Raw genomic sequence first — 13,835 nt, forward strand, 5'->3', positions numbered from 1 at the left:
AGGTTGCAGAGAGCTGCTCTGCTTATGTCAGGGAACAGGCACACAAAGAAAGCAGTCCTTATTTCTTCCATACTCTGGCTGGGCAAGAAGTCCCAGTTGCAAGCATTCCCCCCCCCCAAAAAAAAAACAGGTTTCTAACACACCCACCCATGGAGGTGGGATTTATTTCAGGTATGTCCTGGGGTAAAATCCCCAAATAAGCTCAGCAACTTTGGCCGGCCCTCACGCATGTTCACTTCATCAAATCTGGCCCTCTTTGAAAAAAGTTTGGGCACCCTTGATTTACTTCTATTGGAATAAATATTTCTATTGAATAAAATACCACTTGATGGTAACTGGTAACAAAACATTTAACCAGTTTAACTAGAAAAGTTAAAATTATCAATAAAAAACATTTAAACAGCAATATTAAAATTAAAATCATAAATACATTAAAACTAATAGCTTAAGATTAAAGCACATCAACTTCTATGCATCTAGAAAGGATTGCCTGAACAAAGCATAGAGCCACGGTGCCTGTGTAACATCAAGAGGCAGAGAGAGATTTCAATTCAGACGTGATGCTGCATTGAGAATAACTCCAACTTTCTCTGAGAGCCGGGCTCACCAGGAGTCTCTGGAGAATTCATGTTTTTCTGAAGATCCTTGGGAGCCCTGAGGAGGGCTTGACAGCTTACACCTTAGTATACCAACAGGATATGTAACCAGAACCTCTTTTAACACTCACATGGAAATGATTTCTTCCCACGGTGAATACTTTGATTACTATGGAAGTTTGTGCTTGTATTAAAGCCCTTTCTACATTCCAAACACTGTGTCATAGAGGAGTGGTGGGAGGCATCAGCTGGGGAACCCCCAAGGGAAGACAGCTCAGACCCTGGGGACTGGCGGTGGGACGATGATGAGCAGCCAGAGAGAGAAGCGAGAGCAGACTTGGGGAAGGAGGTGTCAGAAGCTGAAGTGCTAACAGGGTTTAGTGAGCAGGAAGACTCTGTGGCAGAGAGCAGTCCAGAACCAGAGGCAGAAACTAAAGCAGGAGAGGAGCGAAACCAAGAGGAAGAGATGAGGCAGGCTGGTGGAAAAAACAGGGAGTCTCCCCCTCCTGCAGCAACAAGCTACTCTACCGCTGATCTTCTAGGACCAGAAAAGTAGTGATGAGGGAGGAGCAGAGACAGACAAGGCAAAGAAATCTCAGATTGTTTGGGAAGGAACCGGGGCAGGAGGAGACTTAAGGAATTGTGGGAAGGTGGGGACCTTAGGTCCTCACAACTGCTTCATTGGGTCAAGAACTAATGGAAAGAGTTGCTGTGCTCACTAGGTTTGGCTTCCTGAGCTGCTTTATTTCTTTGAATAGAGAGTTAACTTCACTGACACCGTGTGAGTTATTGATGACCTGCTCCTGACACCCACCCTCACACCCTGATATTTCTCTCCTGTATGATTTCTTTGATGGGAAGTGAGAGTGGAGCTGTGACTGAAGCTCTTTCCACATTCCACACACTTATATGGTTTCTCCCCTGTATGAATTCTTTGATGGGAAGTGAGACTTTCCTTCTGACTGAAGCTTTTTCCACACGTTTGGCATTTAAAAGGTTTTTCCCCACTGTGAATTCTCTGATGTCGACGAAAGTTTGTGCTTGTATTAAAGCTCTTCCCACATTCCAAACATTTATATTGTTCCTCACCTCTGTGAATTCTTTCATGTGAAGTGAGACTTTCCTTCCGACGGAAGCTCTTTCCACACTCTTGGCATTGAAAAGGTTTCTCCCCTGTATGAATTCTTTGATGGGCAGTGAGATGGGCCCTCTTACTGAAGCTCTTTTCACACTCTTGGCATTGAAAAGGTTTCTCCCCTGTATGAATTCTTTGATGGGCAGTGAGATGGGACCTCTGACTGAAGCTCTTTCCACATTCCAAGCACTGATTGGGTTTCTCTCCAGTGTGGATTCTCTGATGGCGATGAAAGTTTGTGCTTGTATAAAAGCTCTTCCCACATTCAAAGCACTGATGTGGTTTCTTCCCTGTATGAATTCTTTGATGGGAATTGAGGCTTTCCTTCTGGGTGAAGCGCTTTCCACATTCCACGCACTGATAAGGTTTCTCCCCTGTATGAATTCTTTGATGAGAAATGAGATGGGCGTTCCGACTGAAACTCTTTCCACATTCCACACATTGGTGTGGTTTCTCCCCCATATGAATTCTGTTATGGGAAGTGAGACTTTCCTTCTTACTGAAGCTCTTCCTACATTCCAAGCACTGATAAGGTTTCTTCCTGGTATGAATTCTTTGATAAGAAGTGAGATGCCTGCTCTGATTGAAGCTCTCTCCACACTCCAAATATTTATGTGGTTTCTCCACTGTGCGGATGTTGTCATGATCTCCCTTGTTCTTCTTTTCCAATTCATCACCACCTGTAACAAAGACAGAAATGGATTAGAGCCTAAGGAAGAAATGGAGCTCCAAATACAGTGGTACCTCAGGTTAAGTATTTAATTTGTTCCGGAGGTCCGTTCTTAACGTGAAACTGTTCTTAACCTGAAGCACTACTTTAGCTAATGGGGCTTTCCGCTGCTGCCGCGCCACCGGAACACGATTTCTGTTATCATCCTGAAGCAAAGTTCTTAACCCAAGGTACTATTTCTGGGTTAGTGGAGACTGTAACCTGAAGCGTGTGTAACCTGAAGCGTATGTAACCCAAGGTACCACTGTACTGAATAATGCTCATTAACGCTTGTGATAGAGGGTGAAGTGAAGGGAGTTAGATGTGACACCTTCCTACAGGGTTCTCTGCCTTTGAGATTCAAAAAACCTGGCTCTTTTCTGAGGTGGATTTTATTTGGTCCAACCATGGAATCTGCTCCATCTTCATTGTCAGACGTCTCTTTGGTCAATCAAAAATGGACACAAGCAGAAGCGAAGACAAAAAACCTGACAGAAACCGTTTCAACTTCCCTAACTATTGTGAAGCCTACATTTTAAAAGGCTTGGTCAGTTCGGGCAGCACAGCCTATAGTTAAAAAGGCATAACTGGAGGAAGAATATTCACAGACAAAACAGTCAAATGCCCTCCATTCAAGGTTTCCTGTGGGGATGTCAGAATCTCAGGTGCTGTAGGTTGCAACGTTGAGCTCTATCAAAACATGGGAGGTTTGTCACATAGAGATATGGATTGAATTTCAGAACAGATATTATGATCTAACAGGGAGCTTTACCGAGAGAGGCCACGATCCCACGATTCTCCTCCATGACTTCCTGATGTAGTGCTCTCTGGTCAGGGTCTAGCAACGCCCACTCCTCGTCTGTGAAATGAACAGCGACATCTTCAAAGTACAGTGAACCCTGAAAGAAAAAAAATGTCCTCCTCTCAGACAGCACAAAGACTAGTTGCTACACATTGTTCTGTTCTTTCAATTGGATTTTGTTGCTGCACAATTTAAGTGTGGATGCATCTTTTAATGTCTTAATGGAATTATTTTATTGTGTATTTTATTGTGTATATTGGGAGGGGACCCTGCAGATGCCCTAAATCCAAGTTCAAGGGGGACAGTGGGCAGGGGAAGAGGTAAGAGACAGGGGGAAATGCCATGGAGCAACTGACGAGGCTGGCTAGGTGAATCCAGGCCACTGTTTTTTATGGTACGTTATTTTCTTAGAAGCCTATTTTAGCATTCACTGATAAACATGGAAAGAAGGCTGCAAAGACTGATAGATATGCTAGTGACATTCAGAAGGAGTTAGGACGAAATAGCTGTTTGTTTTTCTCAGCACATAAACCATCTCCAGTGGTATATTCAGCCTTTGTTAAGGGAAGCTTTGACAGAAGGCAAGAGGATAAGAGAGATTCATTCAGGGGCAGAACCACCCTGGCTGCCCCACCCCTCCTCCTCTTTCCCCACAAGGCTCCTTCCCCCTACCTCAGTGTTTCCCAACCGGTGTTCCGCGGCACACTAGTGTGCCGCGAGAGGTTGCCTAGTGTGCCGTGGGAGGGAGGCGGGCGAGTCGGGCGGCGAGAGGCGGGGCGGCGGTGGTGTTATTCGGGCTGAAACTCTGCCAGAGGAGGCTGGGCCCGCTTCCCTTCGCTCCCGCCCGCCCTCCGCGTCGTCGCTGTGAGGCTTCGGGCTGGGCGACAGGAGGAGGAGAAGCAGCAGCAGGCCGCGCGGGGGCGGTTGCTATGGCAACGCCCCTCCTGCCTCCGTCAAGATGGCCGCCAGGACCGCTCGCCGCTCGCGCGCGCTGGAGAGGTGGGCCCGTCTGGTGCGCTCCTTGTCGCGCGGCAATGACGTGCTCCGGCGGGCCAGCGGAGGCTTCCCTCAGCAGCAGCAGCAGCCGCCGCCTCCGCCGCGCGGAGCGGAGTTTGTGGCTGCCGCTCACGTGAAGATGGCGGGCGTCGCCGATGCCGCCTCCGCCGGGAGCGGGGAAGGCGGGCGGTGGGGGGGCGGCGGCGGCGGCCCCCCGGAGCTCTCCCTGCTCCTGCCGGGCTCCGGGCAGCAGCGGCGGAGCAGCTTCACGGGCGGCGAGTGCCGCTCCCCTCAGCCGTCCCCGGCTCGCTCCGCGCCGCCCGCCTCCAGCCCGCCGTCGCCCGGCCCCGGGAAGCAGCAGCAGCAGCGCACCGCCGAGACGCTCGGCTTCTACGAGAGCGACCACCGCAGGCAGCAGAAGCGCGGCGGGGCCTCAGGTGAGCCGGGGGGGCCCTGCGGGGGCTGGAAAGACAGGCAGGCGCGCCCGCGAGCATGTACAGAGTGCATCGCGGCGGGCTCAGAAAGAAAAGCGGAGTGCCTCTGGGCACGTGCAGAGTGTTTCTTCTCACGCGAACTCGAGCCCATGCCGCTTCTCGGTTGTTTGGGGGCGGCAGGAGTCAAATTTAGATTTTCCCAAGAGGTGGGAGCAAAAAGGGGCTGCTGTGGTTACGGCGCCAGTTTCTCTCCGGGAATGTCTTGGCGGCACCAAGGAAAATAAATGCACCTTGCACTTAGTCGGGGGTTTTTCGTGGTTGTTCATAGGTGGCGAGGTGGGTCTTGTGCAGGGTGCAAGGGCAAGACCTCGCAGGCGGCCTTCCCACCAGATGTCAAAGAGAAAAATAACTACCAAACTTTCAGAAGACATCTGAAGGCAGCCCTGCTTAGGGAAGCTTTTCATGTTTAATAGATTATTGTATTTTAGTGTTTTGTTGCAAGCCGCCCAGAGTGGCCGGGGAAACCGAGCCAGATGGGTGGGGTACAAATAATAAATTATTATTATTTAGTTTTTTTCCTCCCTAGAAATGAAGGGCTGAGTGCATTCAGGAGCATGGAGAGATTTGGGTGGCGAGTGACTTTTGGCAGACAGCATTTGGAGCGGGGGGGGGGCAGGAGGAAGTGAGTGAGCAAGCAGAAATCAAAGCTGAAAGTTGTCTTCTCTCAGCCAAGTGTTGCTGCTCTTTTAAATCAAAAGGTGGCAAGGAGGTTGTAGAAGTAGAAATAGCATTCCTGCTGCGTGCGTGTTTTGTGCACCAAGAAGTGAATCCGGCAGTTCTACTCTGGAAGACAGTACAAGAGTTCCTCTGAAGTCAAGTACTTAAGAGGGTTTCTCTCTCTCTCTCTCTCATGACAGCCTTGCCAACTGCTCTCTGATTGGCTCTGCTGTTCTTGCCTTTTCCAAGTTTGAGATTCGGTGCTGTCAAAAGTTTGGAGGAATTTAGTTTTACAAGCACCTAAGCCTTTTTTACAAGCTAGTTTTACAAGCACCTAACCAAAATCGTGGTTTCAAGATGAGATTTGCTGATCTACCTTTGGACAGTTTTTGGTTGGAAACTGCCAAGGAGTTCCCCCTTCTGGCAAACAAAGCTATTTTGCCATTGCTCCCATTTTCCAGTACATATCTCTGTGAGTTGAGCTTTTCAAGCATGATTGCTATAAAAACTAAATACAGAGAGAGACTGAGAGCTGTTGACGAAGAGCTACGTGTGTGTCTTTCTTTGATTCCAGCCAGAATATCAGCTTTGTGTTCAGCCAAACAGGCCCAGGTTGCGCACTGAATAAAGTATTTTATAATTTTTCATATTTCTGTTTACTTACTATTTCATAATAATGTAATTATAAAATACTTTCTTTGTGTTTATTTGATTCCTATTAAAGAGAGTTACTTTATATATAGTCAATATAGGCACAGAGTTAATTTTTTAAACATTTTCTAATGGTGGTGTGCCTCGAGATTTTTTTCATGAAAAAAGTGTGCCTTGGCCCAAAAAAGGTTGGAAAACACTGCCCTACCTGATCTGTTTCCACAGCCACTGCTTCCCTTCTGCCACCATGAAAAGATGATCTTGTCAGCATCCTTCTTTTACCTGTGAGAGACAAAGGGAAGTGGGAAGCCAGGAGGGCATGGTGCTTCTCCCCAGCTGAGTGTGTTTTGATGTTTGTACCCATTTCATATTAGTTGGCCCCAAGTGCTTTCCCCAAAAGATTCAAAGAACCCACAGATAGTTTCAGAATCAATAGAATGTGATCAAACGGAGAATGAACTCCTTCCTCCTTACCCAGCGGCCTCTTTCTGATGTCCAACAAAGTCCGCTCTGCTTCAGAGGAATCCAGGCCACTTTCTGCAAAGATAATCCTTCCCTAAAACAGCAAAAAGGATTCAAAACAGAGAATGGGGAGAAGGATAAAAAAAGGAATCGCAGAGTTAAAATGTAAGGTTATCTGATATACTTCCTTGGATGGTTTCCAAAAAGGGGTGCATAGTTACTAGAGCATTTTGGGATACTCTTCCTCCTGTTCACAGCTCTTTGGGGTATCCAGAGGAAAGTTTCTCTCACCTGCTTCTCCGCCTGCTTCCTCTCCTCCGCCTGACTCAGGAGGAAACCTTCGGCCAGGGCCACTGCCTGGGAACTGCTCTCTGCTCCGCATTCCCTCACCCAGCTTTCTATCTCTGATGGAAGGACAGCCAGGAACTGCTCCAGGATCACCAGGTCCAGCATCTCAGCTTTCGTGTGCCTTTCTGGCTTCAGCCACTGACAACAGAGGTGGTAGAGTCGGTTGCAAACCTCTCGAGGTCCTTTGGCCTCTTGGTAGCAGAACTGCCTGAACTGCTGCCTCTGCACCTCTGAGCGAAGGGTGTCCTCCTCACTCAGAATCTTCTGCATGGAGTTTTTCCAGAATCCCCCACTGCTCCGAGTTTCCATGGCATGGCCTCTTCCTGCTTCAGGGCCTGCTAAGTATTGCTCATCCGTCCGTGCTTTCAGGAAGCCTTCTGGAGAGCAAAAGGAATTCCATTTTTCTTCTGCCATGTTCTGTGTGTCCAAATTAGAGGTGCTGGCAAATGCTACAAAGCAAACACATTGTTCTGTTATCAGTGCTATTTTTCTAGAAAAAGAGGTGCTGGAACTCACTGTGAACACCTCCCTCCTTCTCTTAGAATGACAATGGCACCCACCTGAGAGGTGCCAGAATGGAGTTCTAGCGAGTTCTGGCCACAAAAAAGCCCTGTGTATTATAAAATGGACACAGTGTCAGGAGAAAATAGAGTTTCCCTGGATGAGTCTTGCTAGGAACCAGAGCTGGACAGCACCAGAGCCCACACTCTCAGCTTTCTTTAAGAAAAAAAAGGCAAGAGGGTGAAGTAAGCCTCTTGCCCTCCTAGAAGGCTGGTCCAAAATGCAGAAGCCCTATTATGGGCTGGGTTTCCTCTCTTTATTAATGGCAGTTCTATCTCACCACTTTTTTCTCCAAGGTGCTCAAAGTGGCATCCATGGATCTACCCCACCTCACTGAATCCCCACAACTACCCTTGAGAACAGTTGCATTGGTTGTCAGTTCCTTTGCGGGTCCAATTTTTGTGCTCTGGGTGGGGTTGGGGGAGGTCCCACCATGAATGAGCTGAACACTCACCTTCATCCTTCCCTGTAGCCTTGGGACCCCCATCTCCCCCCCCCCCCCATGCACCCTATAGCGGAAGAGAGAAGAGACTCACCAGATCCCAGAAAGTGCAGAGCAGAGAGACCACAGCTGCCCCTCCGCAGCCCCCCTCCTTGCAGGAAGGGACGTGAGAAGGCTTTGGCTCTGGAGGATCCGCCCCCGCCCTTATTTCCTGTCCTGTCTAGGAATCCAGTTCAGTTCCTTTTAACCCTTTCAAAGCCAAGCATATAAAGAATTGCTTCTCTCTCTCTCTCTCTCTCTCTCTCTCTCTCTCTCTCTCTCTCTCTCTCTCTCTCTCTCTCTCTCTCTCTCTCTCTCTCTCTCTCTCTCTCTCTCTCTCTCTCTCTCTCGTACCCAGGAGGAGCCATATGTGTTGCGCACACCGAGAGATGTTTTATTTTGGGGGATCCTCTTGGCTGACGTGCTGTGCTGCTCCTTCCTTGGAAACAGAAACAGGCAGAGCAGCATGCAGGGGGAAAGGCTTTGCGAGAAGCAGGAAACTCCATCCTGGAATCATAGGACTGGAGGATTGGACAGGTCCTGAGGGTCATCTAGTCCCCCTGCAATGCAGGAATCTCGGCTAAAGCACCCAGGATAGAGGGCCATCCAAACTCTGCTTAAGAACCTCCAAGGAAGGAGATCCCATCACCTTCTTCCCATCAAACAGCTTTCCTGGTGTTTACTTGCAATCTCTTTTCCTCTCACTTGAAGTCATTGCCTTGGGTCCTCCCCTCCAGAGCAGGAGAATGCTATCTTGCCCCATCTTCCATGGGAAAGCCCTTGAGATATAGGAAGGTGGCCATCATTACTCACATTCAACCAGATATCAACTGAGTGTTGAGTAGGATGACACTTTGTTCCTGCCTTTTCTGTGATTGAAGATGGGAGACGGCAGAATCATAGAAGCATAGAATTGTAGAGTTGGAAGGGACCACAAGGGTCATCTAGTCCAATGATGGAGAAAATAATAATTTCAGAGAACTGTATATTTGATGGTTTCGTTTTCTTTTGAGTCTATGGCCTAGCTAAAATGAAGAGGCCTGGACCTGTTTTTTTTACAGCACAGAACTAGTTGATTTTAGGTACTGTACACAGTGAATGTTCGTTCCAGATCACTGAAAAGAATAAACTGTTAGACTCTATGATGGCCATTGTATGCATGAAACGAGAATCAGCTAGGCATGGCAGTTGTGATTGATATTGAATTGTTTTGTAGACAGATGAAAAAGGATATTGAGAGACATTTAATGAATAGGAAAATTAGTCAAAGTCTAAACAGGGAAGGACACTGAGATGGGGGCTGGTTTGAACTAGGTGATTTTGATTGATTCGCGGTGGCGGCACCAGGTTGCGACTATTCAGGTTGCTGTGATCCTTTGATTGTTAAATAGAATTAATTTGTAACATGGAAGTGTATTGAAGTGTGGATCTGAAGAAGTGTGCATGCACACAGAAGTTCACAACAATAACAAACTTAGTTGGTCTTTAAGGTCCTACTGGAAGGATTTTTTTAAATTAAAAACATTGCTTTGGATGCTGTTCTTTGCAGCCTTCTTATTTTTGAGGCTGTCCCTAGGCTCATTTGTATTTCAATAAAAGCCTGTCTTTTCACTTGGAGCTTGCATCCTTTTCTGTTGGGTTTCTGGGTGGATACCTCCAGTCTAGGAACCACTTTTAAATTTCTCCATTTCATGTTAAAAGTGGGATTGACTGATACATCACAGAGTCTCAGGAACTGGATTGAAGTGGGGAGACTGTCACTGGCAGAGGTGCCTCAAAAATAACCAAAATTTAAAAATATCCTCCTTTGCCTGTCCTGCACTCAACATTCAGCACTGGCGTCTTTCAGGCTTGTGTGGATGTATGAGTTTTAACCCCTATGCTATTTATTGCAGGCTTATTTTTGAGGTGGTTTGCTGGTTTTATTGAAATAAGGTTTTGTTGTTGCTAGTTATATTGGTATTGCCAGATATGCTGGGTGGTTGCAACCAAAAAAATATACAGGGGAATTTTGTGTTGTCCTTATTTGTTTTGTTTGTATGAATGCCCAATGAGAGTGATGGTCTCTGAAAATCTTGCTGATCAGGTCAGGAAGGAAGGTGAGTCCAGTTGCCCAGCCAAGTGTTGTGAGGTGAGGTCAAAAGCAAGGGGGCTCAGTGGAATTCTAGTTACAGATAGGTAGCCGTGTTGGTCTGCCATAGTCAAAACAAAAAAAATTCCTTCCAGTAGCACCTTAAAGACCAACTAAGTTAGTTCTTGGTATGAGCTTTCGTGTGCATGCACACTGGTATCTGGAGAAGTGTGCATGCACACGAAAGCTCATACCAAGAACTAACTTAGTTGGTCTTTAAGGTGCTACTGGAAGGAAGTTTTTTTGTTTTGTCAGTGGAATTCTGTGAGTCAATTTTATCAGTAAGGGTATGAGCCTGTTGTGTTGGTGGAAATCTGCTTAGACTTGCTTTGAGGCCTGGTTCCCTGGCATTGTCACCAGAGACACCACACAAAGGATGCCCTACACAATCCTTTCCTAAGTGTGATGGCTGCCCTGGTACCTTTTCCCCAGTTCCAAAGCAATGAACCTGCTTACTGGAGTTCGATAAACTGTGTTTGGTGTGACATTATCTAAGAGACTCTGTTCCTGGCATTGCGTTTCTGAACCTCGTTCACCCAGGACACCTCTAAAATAGTTCCACTGCAATGAAATAAATTTCAGGGAAGCATCCTTTGGTTTGTATGAGTTTCCCATTTATCAATCCATTGCTGTGGAACAATGCTTAAAGCAGCATCACAGACGAAAATTCACAGCAATGGATTCAGGGAAGAATCCTTGAGTACCAGTGGATTGAAGGATTGAAGTATGTGTCTGGAATGGTAGTGGTTGCTTAAATGGTTCCATCACTAAGTCTTGGACAGGCTGATCTATTGTTTTGTTTATCTGCTATTTGTATGTGGTCGCTTTTGTCTGCTTCTTTTGTTAATTTTATAGGGATGTGGGTGGCACTGTGGCCTAAACCACTGAGTCTCTTGGGCTTGCCAATTGTAAGGACAGCAGTTCAAATCTGTGTGTCGGGGTGAGCTCCCCTTGCCCTTTCGCAGCTCCTACCAACCTAGCTGTTCAAAAGCATGCCAGTGCAAGCAGATAAATAGGCACCACTGTGGCAGGAAGGTAAATGGTTTTCCATGTGCTTTGGCACTCGTCCCATTGTCTCCCTCGGCCTGAAAGCAGAGATGAACATTGCACCCCATAGTCGCCTTTGACTGGACTTAACTGTCCAGGGGTCCTTTACCTTTAGCTTACCTTTGCGAATTTATGTAAAAATCAGGGTTCAAAGTTTGATCCTTGCCAAATTTCCGCATAGAAAATAGTGTCAAGATTAGTAAATATAATTCTCTAGAAAACTTCAAAAAGCAATTAAGTTGTATAAAATATGCCCTGTTATGGTTGTTTTATCCTATATCTACACTCTATTCCCAGCTTCTTCTCTCAACCTCTTCCTTTTTTTCTCCCAGTGTTTCTCCCTCTAACATCCAAAGCCTGCCCAAGCCTGCCCTGGATTTTATTTACCATAAATTAACTAATTACAGATCAGAAATCTGACTTTTCCAAGGAAGCACCTTCTTTCACAGAACTGTCTGATATTATTTAATATTGTGGGTCCCCAATTTGAAATGTAATAAATGGGTGGCTAAAGGCAAAATTCTTTTAACTCACTTATAAATGCAGGAAACCTCCCCCAGTGTATCACAGTGTGTGTTTTTTTGCCCTGGGGAGCAGGCAGAAACCAGAAAGCCCCTGAAATGCAGGAATCTTGTGCAACGCGGGGCTCAAACCTACAACTCTGATATTAAGCCTCTTAATAGATAAGGTTCTATCCCTCAGGTAGATCTATCCCAGTAAATATTCCTATTGGTTTTTAATTGCATTTTAGTTCCTTCTCTTATTCTTTGTACTTTATTGTATTACAGTTTGAATTGTGTAGCATATGGTAAAATACAATGTGTAAGATATAAAACAAGCAATAAAAATGCAAGGAAAGATCACACAGCATCTAACAAAGAACATGGCAAAGGCTGCAATAAGCTGAACAAAAGTGGTCTGCTAAATCCCTCAGCCATTTTCAAACAGCCCATGAGGAGAGGAGCTTGGGTGCCCCTCCTGCCATAAGCTTCTTGGAGGACTTTGGATGGAAAGTAGCAGGCAAATCTTTTCCATGTATCCTTGCATCTCTGTCCAGCTGTTGCAGCTCAGGATCTCTGTGAATAAAACAGGCATCTCCGTCTGTCCTAGTTTGGGAGCGTTACTGGCCTTGAAAGGGGTCAAAGCAGACACCAGCAGGCAGGGGTGTAGCCTGGGGTGTCAGAGGGGCCATGGTCCCAGGCACAGTTTTTTGAGAGGCCATGAAGCAGGAGCCCCCTCCATGCAGGCAACATGCCTGCATGGGACCCCTTGCTCCATGCCCACCAAGTGCTGTGTATGCTGGGGGGGGGGCAGCGCAGGTCGGCCCTGCTTGGCTCCAGGGCAAACGGTCACTCTGGCAATGAGGGCAAGGGTGCCACCACAGGCTCCTCCACCCTCTGTGCCCCTGATGCTCTCACACCCCCTCACCTGGCACACGCACCCCCGGGTGCCAGGAACGCACGCTCTGCTGCTGCCAGCAAGTGTGAGCGGAAGTTTGAGATCAAGTTGCTGTCCTGGCTGAAGCGGAGCAGGTCTGGCGTGATCAGGGCTGGCTGGGTGATTGTCTGGGAGCCATGGTCCCTTCCAGACCAGAGCACAAGAAGAGCCCTGCTGCTCAGACCAGAGATTTGTCCGCAAACCAGTCAGTTTGAATGCTCAATATGCAGGTCATTGAGTTGTTCTACCTCCCTAGTTAGGGGCAGCAATGCTTCTGAACATCAGTTGCTGGAAGCCGCCAGAGGGAGAGTGGCTTTTGTTCTCCCATCCTGCTTGTAGGTTTCCCTCTGGGGGCACCTGGTTGGCCCCCGTGAGAACAGAAGGCTGGACTAGATGGGCCACTGGCTTGATTCAGCAGCCAGGCTCTCCTTAGGTTCTTAAATAAATAGGAGGAGGAGGAGGAGGATGTTTCATTTCCTAATATGAAGTCTTTGTTTTGAAAAGCCCTTTATGTATTGACAAAGCAATTAAATTATTCTGAAAGGAGAAGGTATTCAGTATATGGTCCCTCTTGGGGAAAGAGACGGAAAGGATTAAAACTTCTCACACAGTGTGAATAGTTACAGATTGGTAGCCATGCTGGTCTGCCGTAGTCAAAACAAAATAAAAAAATTCCTTCCAGTAGCACCCTAGAGACCAACTAAGTTTGAAAGAATTTTTAAATTTTGTTTCGACAGTGTGAATAGTCACACTGAGATGCCAAATGTTTCATCTAAGGGCTCATCCACACTTGGCTTGAGCCGTGATTTCGAGTCACAGGTCCAAGATGTTCTTCTTCGGTCTCACCACTTTCCCAGGGAAAACCCACAGTTTACTGTTGAATTGACACAAACGTCAAAACATATTCTTTTACCTCCTCATAGGGCTTCATTTTCCATTTATTTCCTTCCTCGTGTATTAATTTTTCATACATAACCCAATTTTTGCTCATATTTATCTTTTTCAAGTGTTAACTTGAAAACTTTCAGGCTGTTTATATTTTGATGCAGATGTTTAGATGCAGGCCCTCCACTAATCCTCAGAGGATGAAAATGGGACATTTCTTTCTCCCAACTGACCCTCCTCGATGCCAGTTTTTTGTTCCTTCCCCTGTAGAGCATTTCCTATCAGAAGAAGGGTGAGTGCCACCAGCACCGCACCAACAGGACCCAGCACAGACACCCTCCACCATCCTGCGAAAACCCCTTAATTCTGATTTGATTTGATTGGTAAATTTACAAGAAGAGAAACACTCAGCAATAACAAAATTTTAGAAAGGGGCAAGATTA

General features: G+C 46.7%; 1 protein-coding gene across 1 annotated transcript; it reads right to left on the reverse strand.

Moving 5' to 3' along the window:
* Window positions 1–394: 394 nt before the first annotated feature.
* LOC309355196 (uncharacterized protein) lies at window positions 395–8,027 on the reverse strand. Its single transcript, XM_081885782.1, has 6 exons — window positions 7,948–8,027; window positions 6,794–7,299; window positions 6,515–6,596; window positions 6,249–6,322; window positions 3,213–3,339; window positions 395–2,411 (listed from the first exon to the last, which is right to left on the reverse strand). The coding sequence occupies exons 2-6, from the start codon at window positions 7,262–7,264 to the stop codon at window positions 1,339–1,341; spliced, it is 1,827 nt and encodes a 608-aa protein (XP_081741908.1). The 5' UTR covers window positions 7,265–7,299; window positions 7,948–8,027; the 3' UTR covers window positions 395–1,338.
* Between the last annotated feature and the right edge of the window lie 5,808 nt (window positions 8,028–13,835).

The sequence above is a fragment of the Podarcis melisellensis genome, assembly GCF_964234715.1.
Source record: "Podarcis melisellensis genome assembly, chromosome: 13".
NCBI lineage: Eukaryota > Metazoa > Chordata > Lepidosauria > Squamata > Lacertidae > Podarcis > Podarcis melisellensis.